Source organism: Camponotus floridanus, unplaced genomic scaffold, assembly GCF_003227725.1.
Source record: "Camponotus floridanus strain SB8 unplaced genomic scaffold, Cflo_v7.5 scaffold3, whole genome shotgun sequence".
In the NCBI taxonomy this organism is placed as follows: Eukaryota; Metazoa; Arthropoda; class Insecta; order Hymenoptera; family Formicidae; genus Camponotus; species Camponotus floridanus.
Genome location: NW_020229436.1, coordinates 2,687,040 through 2,706,031, shown reverse-complemented (window position 1 = coordinate 2,706,031; position 18,992 = coordinate 2,687,040). Strand labels below are relative to the sequence as shown.

Sequence of the window (18,992 nt, the reverse complement as noted above, 5' to 3'; positions counted from 1 at the left end):
TATTAATTATTAATCTAATTTAATATGCTACTACAAAATATTTCCAAGTAGGCTTTTCTGTAAATCGTATCTTATATTACAAGAGCTTTTATATTATTACAAATTAATTTTTGAAATAAAACTTTTAGTAAAAATTTTTACAAAATATGCTTACAAGAAATAAAAAAAGAAAATTTTTAAATAATTTTAAATAAAAATAATTGTCATACTTAATTTAATATTACTGTATATCATTTTTAAAATATAAGTATATGTTTGATATTAGTGGGTCATTCTTTTTAAACCTAAATATAAATAAATATAAATTAAATATATATTATTTCTTATATTTAAAAAAAGTATTAACAAAAAGTATATATCAACTATCAAAACTTCTAATATTCTTCTCACTTTTTTAAATCATTATTTTGAAAATAACTAAATAAATTTTTCTTTATATAAAACAAAAATTATTTTTCTATTGCTATATTATATTTTTCCATTGCAATACTTCTATACATGAATTTTCACATCTTTGCGAAGCAGACAGAAAATTGAAAATCGTTTGTTACATATGAAATATTCAATTCGAAATATTTTAAATTTACAACAATAGCAGATAAGTTAACAGAGAGTACTGTTATAAGATTGATATAAGATTGATTTATTATATTTAACTAGTTTAAACTATTACATTACATAAATATACTTGCTTAAATAGATTTCAAACTTTAAACTGCATTAATGTAGACAGAATATTATTTGTCATGTTTTATACGCGTGTAACGATATTTATATATTCTTACTAGAATTATGTGTAATAATTTAATCATTAATTTTAATTTATAAGTTGTAAGTAGTAAATAATATATTGATTATTATCAGTTACTATACTTTTACTGAAATAAAAATTAAAAATTTTAATGAAAGAAAAAATAAAAGTTTCTTCAACATATATATTATTTATATAATATTATAATAATTATAGTTATATTATTACACTATACGTAGTATTATCTTCTTCTCTTTAATTCATTTTTAATAATAGAAGGGCGATAGAATATGATTGATTTAAAACCTAAAAAATTATACAAAATTATCTTAAAATATTAATAATAAGTTAATTATATAGAAAAGTACAAATATCTTACCGCCATAAACGAGGGCAAAGATAGATTAAATTTTTCAAATGTTGAAAGTTTTAACTCTAAATTACTAGCTATTATCACCAACATGAATGTACGTTTTATAGATATATTAAATTGATACCAGTTTTCATGAAATGCTTTATCCGTTACTTCCATGCTCTATGCAGAAAAATAATGCACGATATAATTTATAATTATAATACATTCATAGTTCTTTTTATGTTCACATGATTTTGTGTTTGTACAATTTGTGAGATTTAAGACTCACTATAAAAACTGATTTTTTAAATTATATTTTTTATTAAAATACAGATCACATTTAATGAAAAACATAAAATTTTCGGTAATTTAAAAATTATTTTCTATTTCGATAATAAAACAAGATGAGAGCGAGATATAACAATAAATCTTACTGCCTCCATTAATTTCTGGACATAAGAACATAATATGTAAAATTGCAATATTGCACCACATCCGTACAAAAGAACCATAAATCCTTCCAGAAAAGATGTTGATATCTAAAGTTTCACAAAGATACATTGCTGCTATACTATAATATAACTGATGATAATTTGCGAAAATAATTCGATAATATGATATTTATTATATTATTGTAATTGTAAAACTGAGACAGTATTCTAAAATAATTAATGTCAAAAAACCTCACCTTAGTCAACATGATACCAACAAAACAAAATCGAAAAACGTTGTTTATGTATATCAATGAGAAATTTAGAGATAACAATTTTTTTAGCATTAATGTTATGCTGAAACATATAATTTATATTTATAATATACAGGGTGTCCGTCAATTTTGGCTCAAATTAAGAAGGAATAACCTGTATTGTTTTAGGATTATCGCAATAATTAACGAAATATTAAATAAAGAAGATCGGCCAATCTGCGTGAATAGAAGCGCGCGGCGACGACAGTCGTCCCAATGTAATCCGATACTACGAGCGCGGCGAAGTGGTGGATGGGTCGCTTTCCGAGACATGGTGGTTTGCGAAATATTTAACGAATTAATCGAACGATTGCATTCGGCTTGCCATTTTACTCGCCGCGTTACAGTGAATATCGCGCGAGAGAGGCAGGCAACATGCGCGGCGTCGTGCACGATTTCGACCGTCCGCGCGCAGACGAAAAACGGCCAATTTATATCTCGACTTCCGGACGCGATAGCGATTTCATTCTTTTTGCATAAAATTCTACACCATTTCGCGGCACTACCGTTTAAATCTCGTCCCGATCGCCCGAGGAGTGACTGACTTACAGTGAATATCCGAAATCTGCTTCTTGGTCTCACACTTAAGTGTAATATTTATATATATCGAATAAAAAAGCGAGTCGGAACGCAATCAGTCGAATAGTGAATTAAATATTTATATGTACCAAACGAAAAGATGAATCGGAATGCATTCGTTCGATTAATTCATTAAATATTTATATACATATATATATGTGTGTGTGTGTGTGTGTGTGTGTGTGTGTGTGTGTGTGTGTTGAAAATTGTATAAAAATAAAATCATACACAAAATATAATAAATTATAATACTTATAATATTTAAAAAAAAAATCATTATTTTTTAACATTATTTAATAGTATTATAATTTGTTACAGTATTATGATTTATTATATTTTAATTTTTGTATAAAATTTACTTGTCTAGATTAAAATGCTTTGAACTAAAATTGTTCGAAATAATTTACAATTTTACTAATAATGTTAAGAAATGTACCGCGTGACAGAATTGTGATGTCGACATAAGGTTCTGATCTCCTTCTCCATGAAAAAATCTATCGTAGGTTGATTCTCTTGGGCACCGCCATTATTGTATTGCAAATGACCACCGTCTCGAAATATCGATACAAGTTTCAAAGCAATGTATTGATATTGTGCCGTTATCAACGCTAGCAAATATGTCATATATATGTCTACGCTGACCTTTTTAAAAAAAACATACATGTTACTGATCAATGCTATTAAACTGCCCATCAAGAAGATATCAGTGGAGAATGGCTCTCTGGAATAAATGGCCGGTGTCTTGTAATCCTCATAAAAGAAAGTATCCTTCTCGAAGACTAACTGGAAACATATACAGTAAAATAGAAAGACGGAAAACGAACCACCCACCAGATAAAGTCTGAATGGTATTTCCATGGGTTTTAGATTTGTCATGACGATTCTCTTCATAGTTCTATCTTCAACGCGTAGAAGATCGTTAAGTTTACGTATCAATTGTTGTACCAATCTTCTTTGAGCATGAATTCGTGTAACCATGAAGATTCCTTCTACAGTAACTATTAGACTGAGTAAGCCATCATTCAATGCTTTTTCTTTTGATACGTAAAAGCAGCCGAAGATTGCTGTGCCCATATATACCAATTCGAGTAACCATACAAAGACGCTATATATCTTCCAGAATATAGGAAACGATGAATTGACAGTCATCGGTAATAAATTGCCTGATAGCAAATTTAGCCAGACATTTAAGGAATTCATTGTTTGGAAGTCCATGAATCTTGATGTCACTTTACTGTAAGAATTGGAAGAGAAAGACATAATAATCATTTCTTAATTGATTGATTCTATTTTTTTGTGCAATTTTACTATGTGTTGAATAAGATTTATATACTAATCGTGGCTGCTTTTTACAATTTTCATATTGATTCTGTGAGTATTTATATTATTTTAATAATAATTAAAGCCAATAAGTTTGCAATTAATCAAACTCAATTAATGATGTTTCTTTTAAAATTTTAAAAAATAATACATTTTTGAAAATTCTTTTAGTTTTAATCGTCGTTAATACATATATTCTATGAAAGAGTCTTCAACACTTTCAACACTCTCTCTTTATATTCTTAGGTAAAATACAGACAGTATATATGTATATATGTACTTATCTTCGGTCTACGGTTTCTGATAACATTTGCGTTTCTCTTTGACCAAAAGAATATGTAAAGCATATTTATATGAGTAAAAATTATTGATATCTTCAATAATTATTAGCTCGTTGAAGTCCTCCTGTTTTTCATGCATTGTACATTGTCATATAGCAATCTACAGGATTAGGAATATACTCTGTGCGCTAACGTATAATTACAGAATTGCTCTATGTTCATCTAAATTCATCAAATGCATCACAGATGAATCGTTAATAATTATGACATCATGAATAACTGATAAGTCAGAAATACTTCGTGTACTATGTATACAGATATGCAAAAATTTGAGAAACAACAAGTTTGTGAAACAACAAATGTTACAATAATTAATTTATTGTTATTAATTATCAGAAAACAGGTTTTAATGCATCTATAAGCTAGCTTATAATTACTGTCAACGTATAAAGTATCGATTATCTTATGCTGCAGTGTTGACCCTCTTTCATTGTCAGAACTCTGCAAAGTCTAAAAGATGTTTGCTACATCGCTAGAGGAACTTCGTATTTTAATTTGGAATAAGCTACAACAAAATGTTTTAGTAGGTTAATCTATAAAATATTCCATCTACATATACCGTACGTCTATCTCTTAATGTAAATAATTATAATTTATCATTATTTGATTTTCTGTTAAATTTTTGAAAGTATTAAATAGATAAAAATTTTATATTTTTTATATATTATAAGAGTAACTGTCATTAATTAAAAATATATAATTGTTAATGCGTTATTTTAATATAAAAGAAAACTTTTAAAATAAAAGTCTGAAAATGCTAATAAGATACGTCAAAATATGAAATATACATAAATTTATTATATTGTTATAAATTCAATATTCCATGTTATTATGAATAATTAGAATTTATTGTACTTTATTATACTTTTCAACTCTCTGTCACAGTGAAATCTATGTATTGTATCTATGTATTGTATCTATGTACCGTATCTATGTATTGTATCTATGTATTGTACAGTATTTTTACTTATATTTCTTTTCTCAAATTTTCAAATTTTTTTTAAATTTTTAAATTTTTATTTTCGCACATTAAAAGTAACATCTATTAATTAAAAACATATAATTGTTAATAATATCTATATGAATATAAGAATACATTGAATCTATATGAATATAAGAATACGTTGTCAAATAAATTTTGTTTTATGTTGTAAAATATAGTTAAAATTTTTATTGCTTACAATTGTTTCACTACAGTGAAATTTATATATTCTATTTCTATTAATATTGTTACTTACATTTAATTACTAGTTTTAATATATTGTATTTTTTAATATTCTGAAACAATTGTTATTTTAGAAAAATGTAAAATGTAAAGATAAAATTAATCTTAAATATTATAATATTTACATGTATAGTTTGTATAAGAGATCATACACTTGCAGTATCTAAAATTTATATAGTTAGTTCTTTTTAACTAGTTTTGAATAGTATAATTGCGACTGAATATGATTGATTTAAGATCTAGAAGAATATTATTCGAAAATATACAATAAATATTTTAAAATACTAATAAAAGAATTAGAATAAAAAATGTGATTTTACTCACTGTCATGAATGAAGACAAAGACAAATTGTATTTTTCAAATGTTGAGAGTTTAAGTTCTAAATTATTAGCCATTACCATAAACATAAATGTTCGTTTTATAGATGCTCCGAATCGATACCATTGTTCGTGAAATGCTTGATCCGTTATTTCAATGCTCTAAATAACAAAGAAGATAGTAATATCTATAATAAAACAATGTATAATGTGTGTGTTTCTCTCTCTCTATATTTAATATATGCATGATAATATAGTTTTGTTGATTTTTCACAATCCTTGATTTATATTGCTTTGTATTTATTAATTAAAATACATGAAAAATATGTATTAAAGCTAAATTTACCGCATCTAATAGCTGTTGTACACAAGAACATATTATGTAGAGTTGCACTATTCCTCCAGATGCGTACATAACGATTAGAGATCCTTCCAATAAAGTCGTTGATGGTATCTAAAGTTTTAAGAAACCACATAAAATTATGATATGATCACACATTAATAGTTGTCAATATTTTGTAATAAGATCCATCAGCAATATATTGTCTTTATATTATCAAAAATTAATTAATGTTAAAAATTTTTACTCACTGAAATCATCATGATAGCGATACCGCAAAACCGAAGAATGCTAATAACGTATATCAGACTAAAATTCAACGATAATAGTTTTCTTAAAATTAACGTTACGCTGAAACAAAATTTTTGCAAACATTATCAAATTATATATTATAACAGAAAATAAAATTAAAATCCTGCATTAGAGGCCAATTGCAATATAATAAACTATGAATATTATAGTCAAACATTTCAAATTTATTTAGTTTATATCATTTAATCTTTAAGCATTTCTTTTCCTTTATTTATTAAAATGTTTATATTAAATCAGAAGATTTTGAAAAAAAAACTATTTTATTCTATTGACATCAATTTCTCAACTAATAAATTTACCGAATAACAGCGTTATGATGTTGACATAAAGATTTCATCTGTTTTTCCGTATAATAATTTTTAGAATAATGTTTCCTTTTATTAGAACTGTCGTGATTAGTCTGCGAAATATCATCGTCAAATATCATCGAAAGTTTTAAAGCAATATATTTATATTGTGCCGTTATTAACAATATCAAATTTATCATGTAGCTATCCACGCTGACTTTTCTTGTAAAAGTATACATGCTACTGATCATAATGCTAAAACTTCCAATCACAAAAATACTGGTGGAAAATGGTTCTTTGGTGTAGGCAATTGGCATTCTGAAATCCACGTAGAAAAAGGTATCTCTTCGAAAAATTAACGTAAAGGGTACACCACTCCATATAATTATGGATACTATGCCAGCCATCCAGTAAAATCTAAGGGGAGTCATCATCGGTTTCAGCGTCTCCATTACTACACTTTCCATCATCTTGTCCTCTATCCGTAACAGATTATTCAATTTCTGAATTAATCGCTGCATCAATTCTCTACGCGCATGAATTTGTACAACCAGGAAAACCACCTCTATTGTGACTACAATCGCGATTAAACTATCTTTTAAAGCTTTCTCTTTCGGCACGTACATGCACCCGGGGATTGTTATGCATGTTTGAACTATTGCGAGCGACCACACTAGAAAGCTATATATCCTCCATAATACTGGAAACGATAAATTTTTAGCAGTCATTGGTAAAAGATTACCTGAGATCATGTTCAATCGAACATTTAAAGGATTGACTTTTTGGATATCCATTAATCCGTTGTTGTCTTTTATGATAAGTCTTATTCTATATGATATAGAAGATATGACATTAATTAAAATTTTGATTGACTTTTCCATGATTATGTATTTTTACTGTGTATTAAATGAAGCATATTAATGACTTATTGAAGTTTATTTGACAATTTCTTAAAATTTTTATATTTCTGACTTATATTTTTGTTCATCATTTATAATCAATAAGCTCATAGTTAATATGGTTAGTAATATATTTTTCTCTAATTTAAAACTTTCATAACTAGAGAAAGACAACTTCTTTAATTTAAATCATAACATTAGTTTCATAAAAAAGTTACTTCAATATTACATTTTAGATAAAAAAATATATAAACATATACATATATGTATATATACTTACCCTGCTTTATGCTCCTATGTCGACGCTTTCTATCGAAATGTTTAATCTGGCATTTCTAACAGTATTTAAAAGTTATTGCTATAACTTCAACAATTCCATATTTTCTCCAAATATTTCCCATTTTACAATATACTATATGCTATCACTATACGACAATGTGCATAAAGTATAATAAATGCTTCTTTCATTTTTACTATCGATATTAGTCTTTTATTACTGCTCGAGCACATCGCAGGTGAATCATTAATAGTGAATCATTAATCACACACAATTTTTTGAATACTTGATAAATAAGGAGGACTTTATATGTATTAATCTATAAATATAATAGAGTTTGTTGAAAGGAAAAAATATAAACGTTGTGGTAGATAATGATTTATTGTAGAAAATTGTACTAGATTCAGTATAAGAACAAATATGGCTATAAATTTATTTGTGACTATCTCTCTCACGTTTCTATAAAGCTATAATTATCTTATAGTATATATCTGCGACCCTCACGAACAGTCTACTAGACGCATAAAATTTATTAATCTCTAACGCATGATACATCGATGAGAAAACTTTATGTTGACATGATAACATATCAACATGCTGCATAACTACTGTTCAATGTTTTGGTATAACTTTCTTATTTTTAATTTTAGAAAAAGATGTTTCAGACAAAAGTTGTATGGTTTCTAGGGGGACATAAGATGGTGCTAATGTAATAATGTAAGTTATTACATATAATTATTCATATAAGTTATTAAATATAATTATTTTATTATTATTATTAATCATTAAAATGTGTAATTGTTATTTAATGTAAGATAAAACTTAAAAATAAATTATGTAATAAATACAAAATTTTACATTATTATAAACAGTAAGGATTTTTTCATTATTTAGTAGACTTTATTGTACTATTTAGAACATTATCTCTATGTAATATTTGTTATGTAGTGAAAAAATCACAAATTTTACAATAATGACAGTTTATCTTAGCAAATTAAATAAATTTTTATATATTTTATTTGGTATAATAAGATATACATTTATTGTGTGTAAAATCTATAAACTATATCTTCGTTTGTCAATTAGTTTTTAATAATAATAGCGCGATGGAATAAGATTGATTTAAGATCTAGAATATTATTTAAAGCAATTAAAATAGAGAAAAATGGAAATACTCTAATGAAAATGTATTAATAATAATAAGATATATCATAATAGAATAATAATAAAATATTTTATTATACATAAAAACTTACCACCATGAATGAGGGTAGAGACAAATTATATTTTTCAAATGTTGAAAGTTTTAGCTCTAAATTATTAGACATTATCATAAACATGAACATTCGTTTTATAGAAGATTTAAATTGGTACCATCCCTCGTGAAACGCTTGATCCGTTATTTCAATACTCTTAAAAATTAAATAGAGAAAGTAATGCACACACACACACACACACATATATGTATATATATATATATATATATATATATATATATAATATTTCTTTATTGTTTATATTTCTTTATCTAGTTTGGTTTGTATTTAATATTTTTATGTGAAATATGCATTATTATAATTACCGCATCTAATAGTTGTTGCACACAAGAACAGAATATGTAAAGCTGTACTACTCCACCGGACGCGTACATAATCATTAGAAATGCTTCCAACAAAGTTGTCGATGGTATCTGAAGTTTTATGAACATATGAATAACAGTGATATATTATAATTCACGATAAAATATATCACAATATATATTGTCTAACAATATCTAGCAAGCATATTATTTCGAGATTGATAAATACATCAAAAATTATTACTTACTGAAATCATCATAATAGCTATGCAACAAAACCGAAAAACACTGATAATATATGTTAAACTAAAATTCAAAGATATCAGTTTTCTCAGCATTAACGATACGCTAAAACAGAATTCACAATATATTATATTATTTCAAAAATAAAATTAACATTTTATATTAAATTTAATATAATAATTATATTAAAAAGATATATATTAAAAAGATCTATATTGATAAATATTACAAAAAAGTATTTTAAATTTATTTGTTTGTTTATAAAAATTAAGTGTATTTTTTATAATGATTAGGAAACATTATTATAAAATCTTCATTAAATTAAGCAATTTTCACAAAAATAGTATCTAATTATATTGACAATTTGCAGTTAATAACTTACTGAATAACTGCATTATGATGATGACACAAAGATTGTATCTGTTTTTCTGCATAATAATTTGTTTCAGAATAATGTTTTTCTTGATTAAAATTATTATGATTAATTTGCGGAGTTTTATCGTGAAATATCATCGAGAGTTTCAAAGCAATGTATTTATATTGTGCTGTTATTAACAACATCAGATTTATTACGTAGCTATCCACACTGACTTTCTTTGTGAAAATATACATGCTGCTGATCATTATGACAAAACTTCCCAAAACAAAAATATTGATTGAAAATGGCTCTTTGGAAAACACGACCGGCATTCTATAATCCACATAGGAAAAGGTATCTTTTTGGAAAATTAACATAAATGGTATACTACTCCATATAATTATGGACATCGTGCCGGCTGTCCAATAAAATTTAAGAGGGATCTCTATCGGTTTTATCGTATTCATTATTGTGGTTCTCATAATTTTGTCATCCACATGTTTTATAGATTTAAATTTGATGGATTCATATCATTCCTCGTAAAACGCTTGATCTGTCAGTTTCATACTCTAAATTAATGAAAAATAATATAATATATAAATAGACAAATAATATTACAATAATACACATACGCGCGCGCGCGCGTGTAAAATATTACATTTTTTGTTAATTATTTATATTTCTTTATTTATAATATTTTACCTTTTCTTATTTAATATCTATATGTGAAAGTACGCATTACTGTAATTATCGCATTTAATAGTTGTTGCACACAAGAACAAAAAATATAAAGTTGTACTATTCCACTGCATACGTAAGGATACCAAACTCGTCCTATAAAGTTTTTGATGATATATGAAATTTGATGAAGACGCAAAGAATCATAATAAACGATAATATATTATAATTGATAATTAACGATAAGAAGCATCAGCATTATATTGTCTACTTATGTCTGGCAAGCATCTTATTTCTAAATTAATTAGTTTCAAAAACTATTACTCACTGTAATTATCATATTAATTATGCTGCAAAATTGAAAAACGTTGATAATATATATTAAATTAAAATTTAAAGATAGAAGCTTACTAAATATTGATATGCTGAAACAAAATTCGCAAAATATTACACGTTATATACATGTTATATATATTATAATATATATATATATATATATATATATATATGTATATGTTATATATATTAGAAAACGTTATATAGACGCTACAGAAAATGTTACATATATTAAAATATTATATTAAATATATCACACAGATATAATTATAACAATAAATCTATCTGATCCTAGATAGATAATCTATTTATTACAAGGAAATATTATAAATTTATTTTGTTTATAAAATTTAACAATTTAAATCATTTTTTCTTATTAATTAGGAAACATTATAAGATTAAATTAAAGAATTTCAATAAAAAAATATTTGATTAATAATGTATTGATAATTTCCAACTTCACAAATTTATCGAATAATCGCATTATGATACCGACATATAGAGATTATTTGTTTCTCCGCATAATAATTTGTTTTAAAATAATGGTTATTTTGATTAACACTATTGTGATTAATTTGCGGAATTTCATCATAAAATATCATTGAAAGTTTTAAAGCGATGTATTTATATTGTGCTGTTATTAACAATATCATATTTATCATATAGCTATCCACACTAATTTTTTTTGTGAATATATACATGCAACATTTGAAATGGAATAGTACAACTTTACATACATGCTACATTTTGAACAATTTTATTTTCCTTCTTGAATTTATTTTCTGTTGTTTTTCACTAATGTACGCTATCATTATGTGATAATGTACAGTATATACACAAAACAGAAATATGCTTTCATCATTTTAATGATCGATAATTGCTGTTATGATCACTACTTGGCTACACTATAAATGGATTATTTGTGAGAACATTAGGACTCTAAATATTTAAAGAAGAACTTTTAACAGAAGAACTTTTAAGTGTACGAATATCTATGAAGACTTTGTACATATTAAATGTACGAATATAAAAGAATTAATGAAAAAATATAACAATTCACAATCATGCATTGAGAAAAAAATCAACTATAATTATATAATAAAAAATTATAATTTATATTTTTATTTTTATAGTTATTATTATTATTATTGTGCTGATACTAATAATCTTAGTAATGATAATCGTATCTTATCTAATTATCGTTAAAATAATTTATGATAATTACAACTTATTTTCATTCAATATAGAAATCTATCTATTGCAGAAAACTTTACTATATTCGATACAAAATTAAATGCAGTTATTAACTCAACTACATTTATTATTGTTCTATTGTCGTAAATTTTGTTTTATATAATCGTAACTATTTAAAATTATTATTACTTATAATATTTTCATCACAGTCTATATTTCACTAACATCGATACTTACATTTTATAATTTAATAGTTATTACATATAATTTATTTGTTATACATTTTATAATTATTAAATTATTAGTTTCAATATATTTTTAACATATTGTTTTTATTCTGAAACAATTATTATATATTTTAGAAAAATGTAAAATTAATCTTATTTTTTAATATATATACATATATGTATATATATATATATATATATATATATATATATATTGTGTGAGTGTATGTATGTATATTTTGTTTGTATAAAATAAAAAGTAATACACTTACTGTATATAAAATTTACATAAAGCTCATCACTTTTCAATTAGTTCTTAATAATATAAGTGCGATTGAATATGATTGATTTAAGATCTAGAAATATTATTCGAATATATACATACGAAATATATTTTAAAATACTAAACAAAAAACTAAATTATAAAATGCAATTACAACTCACTGTCATGAATGAAGCCAGAGATATATTATATCTTTTAAACATTGAGAGTTTAAGTTCTAAATTATTAGCCATTATCAGAAACATAAATGTTCGTTTTATAGATCCTTCAAATCGATACCATGGCTCATGAAATGCTTGATCCGTTATTTCATTGCTCTAAATTTTAGAGGAAATATAATAATTTCTATATAATAATGTATTTTTGTTACAATTTTTCAATTATATTAAAATTTATAGAGTTTGCCACATCCAATCATGCTTACCGCATCTAATAATTGTTGCACACAAGAACACAATATATAGAGTTGTACTACTCCACCGGAAGCGTACATGATAAATACGGCTCGTTCAATTGAATCGCTTGATGGTATCTGAAATTGCATGAAGAAAAATAATAAGGATTAATGATTTCCTATTATTGATAATTACTTATAATGTAAGATAAAGTAGCATATACTAGCAAGTATTGTTTAGAATAATTAATATTAAAAATTTCTACTTACTGAGATCACCATAATAGCGATGCAGCAAAATCGAAAAACGCTGTTTAAATATATTATACTGATGCTTACGGCTAACAGTTCTCTTAACATTAACGTAACGCTAAAACACAATATATTAAGATTATTAGATTAAAGATTATTTTATAAAAAAAAGATATAATAAAAAACACTTAACATTACTTTAAACGAGAATTCAAAAAATTAATCACATCATTAATTGTACAATTATCTCATAAAATATTTTATACATACACACTTTACACATACAGACTTATTTATAATTTAATAAGATTATTAAGTTTTTTGCTGAATTTAAATTTTAAATTTAAAGACTAAAATGGTAAATTTATATAAAATAAATTTTTTATAATACACATATAATTATACATATAATTATATAATATACATATAATTTATGATTTTCCTAATGATATTTGGTAAATAATCTTACTGAAAAACAGCATTATAATGCTGGCATATAAATTTGATCTTTTCTTTCGCGCAAAAATTTGTCTCAGGATAATCCTTTTTTTCATTAGAACTGTTGCAATTACTTTGCAATCTTACGTCTTGGAATATCATTGAGAGTTTCAAAGCGATATATTTATATTGTGCCGTGATCAACAATATCATATTTATTATGTAGCTGTCCACACTGACTTTCTTCGTAAAGATGTACATACTGCTGAGCATTACAACGAGACTTCCGAATACAAAAATGCTAGTCGAGAATGGCTCTTTGGAAAATACGACTGGCATTTTGTAATCCATATAAACGAAAGAATTTTTTTGAAAAACCAATGTAAACGGCGCGGTGGTCCACATGATTATGGACACCAAACCTGCCATCCAATAAAATGTGAGAGGAATTTCTATCGGTTTCAGCGTCTCCATCACCGTACTCCTCATCAGCTCATCCTTCACGCGCATGATGTTGTTCAGTTTCTGAATCAATCGTTGCACTAGTGCCTTACGGGTATGAATTCGCATGACTGTGTAGACCACTTCCATGGTAACCGCAATACCAATCAAGCCATCTTTTAGAGTTTTCTCTTTCGGCAGAATAAAGCAACCAGGAATTAGAACGCACATTTGAGTTATTTCGAGCAACCACACTAAAGCGCTGTACATTTTCCATACTATAGAGAAAGATGAATTGTCAGTAGTCATCGGTAACAGATTGCCTGAGACGGCGTTCAACAGAATGTTGAGGGGATTCACGTTTTGAAAATCCATATATTATCTATATCGCTTTTCTAGCAAATAGGGATCTGTAAAACAGAATGTATGAGTCAAATAATTAAAATAAATTTCATATTGCCTTGTCAAGTGCATATGTCCTATCCACCTTTTCAACTTCAAAAGAACTGTGTTTTCCTCTTGAATTACTATTCAAGATAGATGTCAACGCCAAACGATGACATTTCGCTCTTTTCATTATAATTATCAGGTTTATTCTGTAATTATTGTATACTTGAATATCATATAAATATGTAAGGAGATTCCAGACAAAGGATACAGAATTTTCTATTATCTACTATGTAAAAGTTAATAAATAAGTGTTACAATGTAAAGAAATGAAGAAATAATATTTCATTATATTTATTATAGAGATGAGTAGGACTATTGATTTTCTTGTAATTGTAGACTATATGCTTTTCTGAATCATTATCTTATAGTATTTTGTCTACTATGTAAAAGTTAATAAATAAGTGCTACGATGTAAAAAAATGAAGACCAAAATATTTCATTATATTTATTATAGAAATGAGTAGAACTAATGATTTTCTTGTAATTGTAGACTATATACACATCACAAAACTGCAAAGGACTACTAAATGTCATCATTTCACCAAAAAATTAGAGTGCTTAAACAATGGAAAACGGCAAAATATTTACTGTAAATAAATCTATGAATTTATTCATTAGAGTTTGTCGATTGAATGTATAATAGTTTTATATAGGCATTTATAAGCAACTTTTCACATATCTATGGATAATAAATCGATTCTGATAAATAATTTCTAGAAAATTTGCAAGTCGGCATCTAAGAGGATAAAAAATAATATATGTTATAATAATGTTTATTATATTCAATAACTGTTGCGCAAAATATATTGTGTTATTTTACTGGATGCACATACATAAAAAGACTAAAGATCCTTTTAACAAAATCATTGATAACTGAATATTATTTATATCAACAGCCAATATGCATTACGGAAAGAAGACAACAATACACTTCGAATATTGATATAATATGCCTTTATGAGAGAGAGAGAGAAATAGAGAAAGAAATATAATTTAATTTAATGCAAATAAGTAGCAAAAATGCATGTTGTATATTTTTCCTAATTAACTTTTTTATTTTCTTCTGCTATATATCTCTTATCTTCTGTTCTAAAAAAAATATAAATATTAGATGCTTTTAGCAACATAAATATAATAATTATTTTGTTATATATAAACATATATAAGATATAATTATAAAATTATGTAATAAAATTTTATAATTTATATAATTTATATAATAGTTATTAAAATTATGTAATAAAATTATATAACATATATAATACATAAATTATAAAAATTTTACACGATTATTAAGTAGCAATAATTTTAAAAATAAAAAGGTTATGGCATAATATATTTAAAATAAAAGACGTACCTTATAAATTTTTATTTTATTCTTAAAAATAGAAGAGCAAACGAATACGATTGATTTAAAATCTAAAGAAATAAAAAAAGGAAATAAGTTAAAATAATAATAATATTGTCAAAAATAGAATTAAAATTTAAGTAAATTATTATAAACTTAATAAAAATAATTAAATGTCGGTATGTCTAACGTATTCACAATATACATTTTATAAATATTACCGTCATGAAAGAAGGAAGAGATAAATTAAATTTTTCAGAAGTTGAAAGTTTGCACTCTAAATTATTGGATATTATCATCATCATAAATATATATTTCAGTGATGGTTCAAATTGATACCACTTTCCATGAAATGCTTTTTCTGTTAGTTCTGTACTCTAAATTTAAAACAAAAATACATAAAAGATACATAAAAAAACCCAGTTATCAATCACAAGACTTTATTTTTCGTTATATATGTATATATTTTTATATTATATTTATTTATATATATTATATTTATTTATTTATCTTGCTGATATCTTCCATTTTCAATTGTTAGAAATGAGTAATAGTTTTCTTCTTTTTATACAATCATTATTTTAAGTTCTATATTTAAATTATGTAAAAAAAGATGTGATTTTTCAATAAAACTTACTGCATCTAATAATTGGTGAACGCACAAGCATAGAATATAAAGCTGTACTAATCCGCCGCATATATACATGATGACCATACATGTTTCTAAAGGAGCTTTTGATAATACCTAACAAAGTTTTTACATGTATTCAACTATTTTTTTAAATATTTTTTTGTGTATTAAAATATATATATATATATATTATATTGGTAAAAAATATTCTTAATAATTCAATAACGTTACATACACACACAGTAAAAAATTTGGTGTTAAATTTAACATATCCCAATTTATCCACTCTAATTTTAATGTTAATTTAACAGATGGCAAGTATGTAAATAAATAACACAAGTAATATGTTTAAAAATTAACACAAAAGTGTAACACTTAAACTTTATCTGGAAATGAAATTTATGTTAAATTAATATATTTATAATGTTAAATTTAATTAAAAGAAAATGTTATTCTTACATTTTTATGATAAATAACAGAAGAGATATGTATATTTAACATATGGAAATTGTTATAGAGAGAAAAATAACACAACTTATTTGTTCATTTTAACATATTAGATATTTCATCAAGAATTCGTGCATTTACATATTAATTGTGTTGTTTTAACTCTTAGAAACAGTGAATATTAACTCAATGCAGAAATGTCAAAATAACGCCATGATAATATGTTACATTAACATAAGAGTATGTTAAAAATTTAACACAAAAATTGAACACAAAAATTTTACACGAGAAAATTTTAACAGAAATGTTTTTACCGTGTATTCCTTATAATCGTTTAAAAAGCATTTCTAAAATAATTAATTGTTATTATTTACTTACCGCACTTATAAGCATGATATTGAGAAAGCAAAAAAGGAAAATATTTGTCAAATATAATAAACTCATATTTACAGATAATACTTCTTTTAGCATTAAAGTCATTCTAAAAAAGATTAAATTAAATTTATATTTGATTATATGTATAGATAAGATGATAAGATATATATTTAAAATCATACGTGATGATATGATGACTCTCTTATAGATGTTTATCAAACATTAAACAATTATCTTTTAATAATGATATTAATTAAGAAAGAATAATTTTAAAAATATGTGAAACAACATTTTTATAAAAAAATAAATTACAGAATGTTCACTGATTACTTACTGAATCACAGCGTTATGATGTCGACATAATACTTTTAATTCTCTCTTTAACGCATCTTCAGAAAAAGTATTTTTTTTCTTAGACTCATTCTGTGAAATCCCTTCGCCAAATAGTACTGCAAGTTTCACCGCGATGTAGCGATATTGGGCAGTTATCAATAAAATGAGATTTATCATATAAATGTCCAAAGCGACCTTCTTTATAAACATGTACACGCTAGCGATGGACGCGATGAAGTTTCCCAAGAGGAAGATTTCTATCGAGAACGGCTGTCTCGACAGGACAATTGGTAATCTATAATCCTCATAGAGAAAATATTTTTTCTTGAAAATCAATGCAAAAGATAGACAACACCACACTGTTATAGATCCAGTTCCTGCTATGCAGTAAAACTTGAGCGGAGTTTCTACCGGCTTTATAGTTGATTTAACGATAATCTTCATGGTCTCGTTCTCGATGCAGAGAATATCATTTAACTTGCGTATTAGTTGACTTACAAGCGATCTGTGTACATGCATTCGTCTAAGCAAAAAAATTACTTCTATGGTGACAACGAGACCAACTGTTGCGTCTTGCAAAACCTTATCTTTGGGCACGAACATGATGCCAGGAATTATTGCACTGGTTTGGATCACTTCAATCAGCCATATTATAGTACTATATATTCTCCACACGGCAGGAAACGTGGAATCGTTGTTAGTCATTGGTAACAAATTGCCTGAGAGCATATTTAATTGAACATTTAGAGGATTTACATTTTGAAAATTCATGCCGTTGTTCCTTGAGGAGGTGATACGGTGTGCAAAGTACAGCTTGCCAAAGTCCTTTTTAATATTTTTCTCTTTGTTATACGTGTATATTGAGGAAATTTATATTTTAAGATATTATTTAAACTAAAAATATATTTAGTTAAAAAGTAACAATTGCTTTTAGTGCATAAATTTGTTTAATTGTATATTTGTATTTACCTCCGTTTGAGATCTGTCCATTATTAAGCATAATATCTTGTCAGAAGAATACATAAAATATAACGAAAGTTAGTTCTAAGCAATCGTCAATCTTGAACGATATTTTTCTTGAGTTTTTACTTATTCATATAGCTTATACTATAATATGCATTATCATAAAACATGCACAGCAACATTGTTTTTAATTTGTAAAAATTATTGACTTTTGCGCTACAATGAGTGCGCGATAAATCAATTTTCCTTCAATTTTCATTAATAGCAAGTTCT

General features: G+C 25.2%; 5 protein-coding genes across 7 annotated transcripts; all 5 read right to left on the bottom strand.

Moving 5' to 3' along the window:
* Positions 1 to 1,005: 1,005 nt before the first annotated feature.
* On the bottom strand, positions 1,006 to 3,680 carry LOC109610394 (odorant receptor 49a-like). Its single transcript, XM_020029268.2, has 5 exons — positions 2,867 to 3,680; positions 1,795 to 1,894; positions 1,541 to 1,645; positions 1,131 to 1,286; positions 1,006 to 1,057 (listed from the first exon to the last, which is right to left on the bottom strand). Exons 1-5 carry the CDS (start codon positions 3,643 to 3,645, stop codon positions 1,007 to 1,009), a joined length of 1,191 nt encoding a protein of 396 aa, XP_019884827.1. The 5' UTR covers positions 3,646 to 3,680; the 3' UTR covers position 1,006.
* A 1,782-nt stretch (positions 3,681 to 5,462) lies between these two features.
* On the bottom strand, positions 5,463 to 7,829 carry LOC109610393 (odorant receptor 67c-like). 3 transcript variants are annotated; one of them, XM_020029267.1, is made up of 7 exons: positions 7,753 to 7,829; positions 7,316 to 7,401; positions 6,586 to 7,051; positions 6,226 to 6,325; positions 5,981 to 6,088; positions 5,641 to 5,796; positions 5,463 to 5,555 (listed from the first exon to the last, which is right to left on the bottom strand). In XM_020029267.1, exons 2-7 carry the CDS (start codon positions 7,365 to 7,367, stop codon positions 5,505 to 5,507), a joined length of 933 nt encoding a protein of 310 aa, XP_019884826.1. In that variant the 5' UTR covers positions 7,368 to 7,401; positions 7,753 to 7,829; the 3' UTR covers positions 5,463 to 5,504. The 3 variants fall into 3 exon arrangements, with proteins under 3 accessions (XP_019884826.1, XP_019884825.1, XP_025265861.1); XM_020029266.1 differs by having other exon boundaries at positions 6,586 to 7,401; XM_025410076.1 differs by lacking the exon at positions 7,316 to 7,401.
* A 977-nt stretch (positions 7,830 to 8,806) lies between these two features.
* LOC109610392 (odorant receptor 67a-like) lies at positions 8,807 to 10,027 on the bottom strand. The gene is made up of 5 exons (XM_025410077.1): positions 9,954 to 10,027; positions 9,577 to 9,676; positions 9,332 to 9,439; positions 9,006 to 9,161; positions 8,807 to 8,878 (listed from the first exon to the last, which is right to left on the bottom strand). The coding sequence occupies exons 2-5, from the start codon at positions 9,664 to 9,666 to the stop codon at positions 8,828 to 8,830; spliced, it is 405 nt and encodes a 134-aa protein (XP_025265862.1). The 5' UTR covers positions 9,667 to 9,676; positions 9,954 to 10,027; the 3' UTR covers positions 8,807 to 8,827.
* Positions 10,028 to 12,666: 2,639 nt separating this feature from the next.
* LOC112638421 (odorant receptor 67a-like) lies at positions 12,667 to 14,715 on the bottom strand. The gene is made up of 6 exons (XM_025410103.1): positions 14,660 to 14,715; positions 13,763 to 14,582; positions 13,312 to 13,411; positions 13,072 to 13,179; positions 12,809 to 12,964; positions 12,667 to 12,720 (listed from the first exon to the last, which is right to left on the bottom strand). The coding sequence occupies exons 2-6, from the start codon at positions 14,545 to 14,547 to the stop codon at positions 12,670 to 12,672; spliced, it is 1,200 nt and encodes a 399-aa protein (XP_025265888.1). The 5' UTR covers positions 14,548 to 14,582; positions 14,660 to 14,715; the 3' UTR covers positions 12,667 to 12,669.
* A 3,038-nt stretch (positions 14,716 to 17,753) lies between these two features.
* On the bottom strand, positions 17,754 to 18,527 carry LOC112638401. The gene has a single exon (XM_025410054.1). The coding sequence runs from the start codon at positions 18,525 to 18,527 to the stop codon at positions 17,754 to 17,756; it is 774 nt and encodes a 257-aa protein (XP_025265839.1).
* Positions 18,528 to 18,992: the final 465 nt, after the last annotated feature.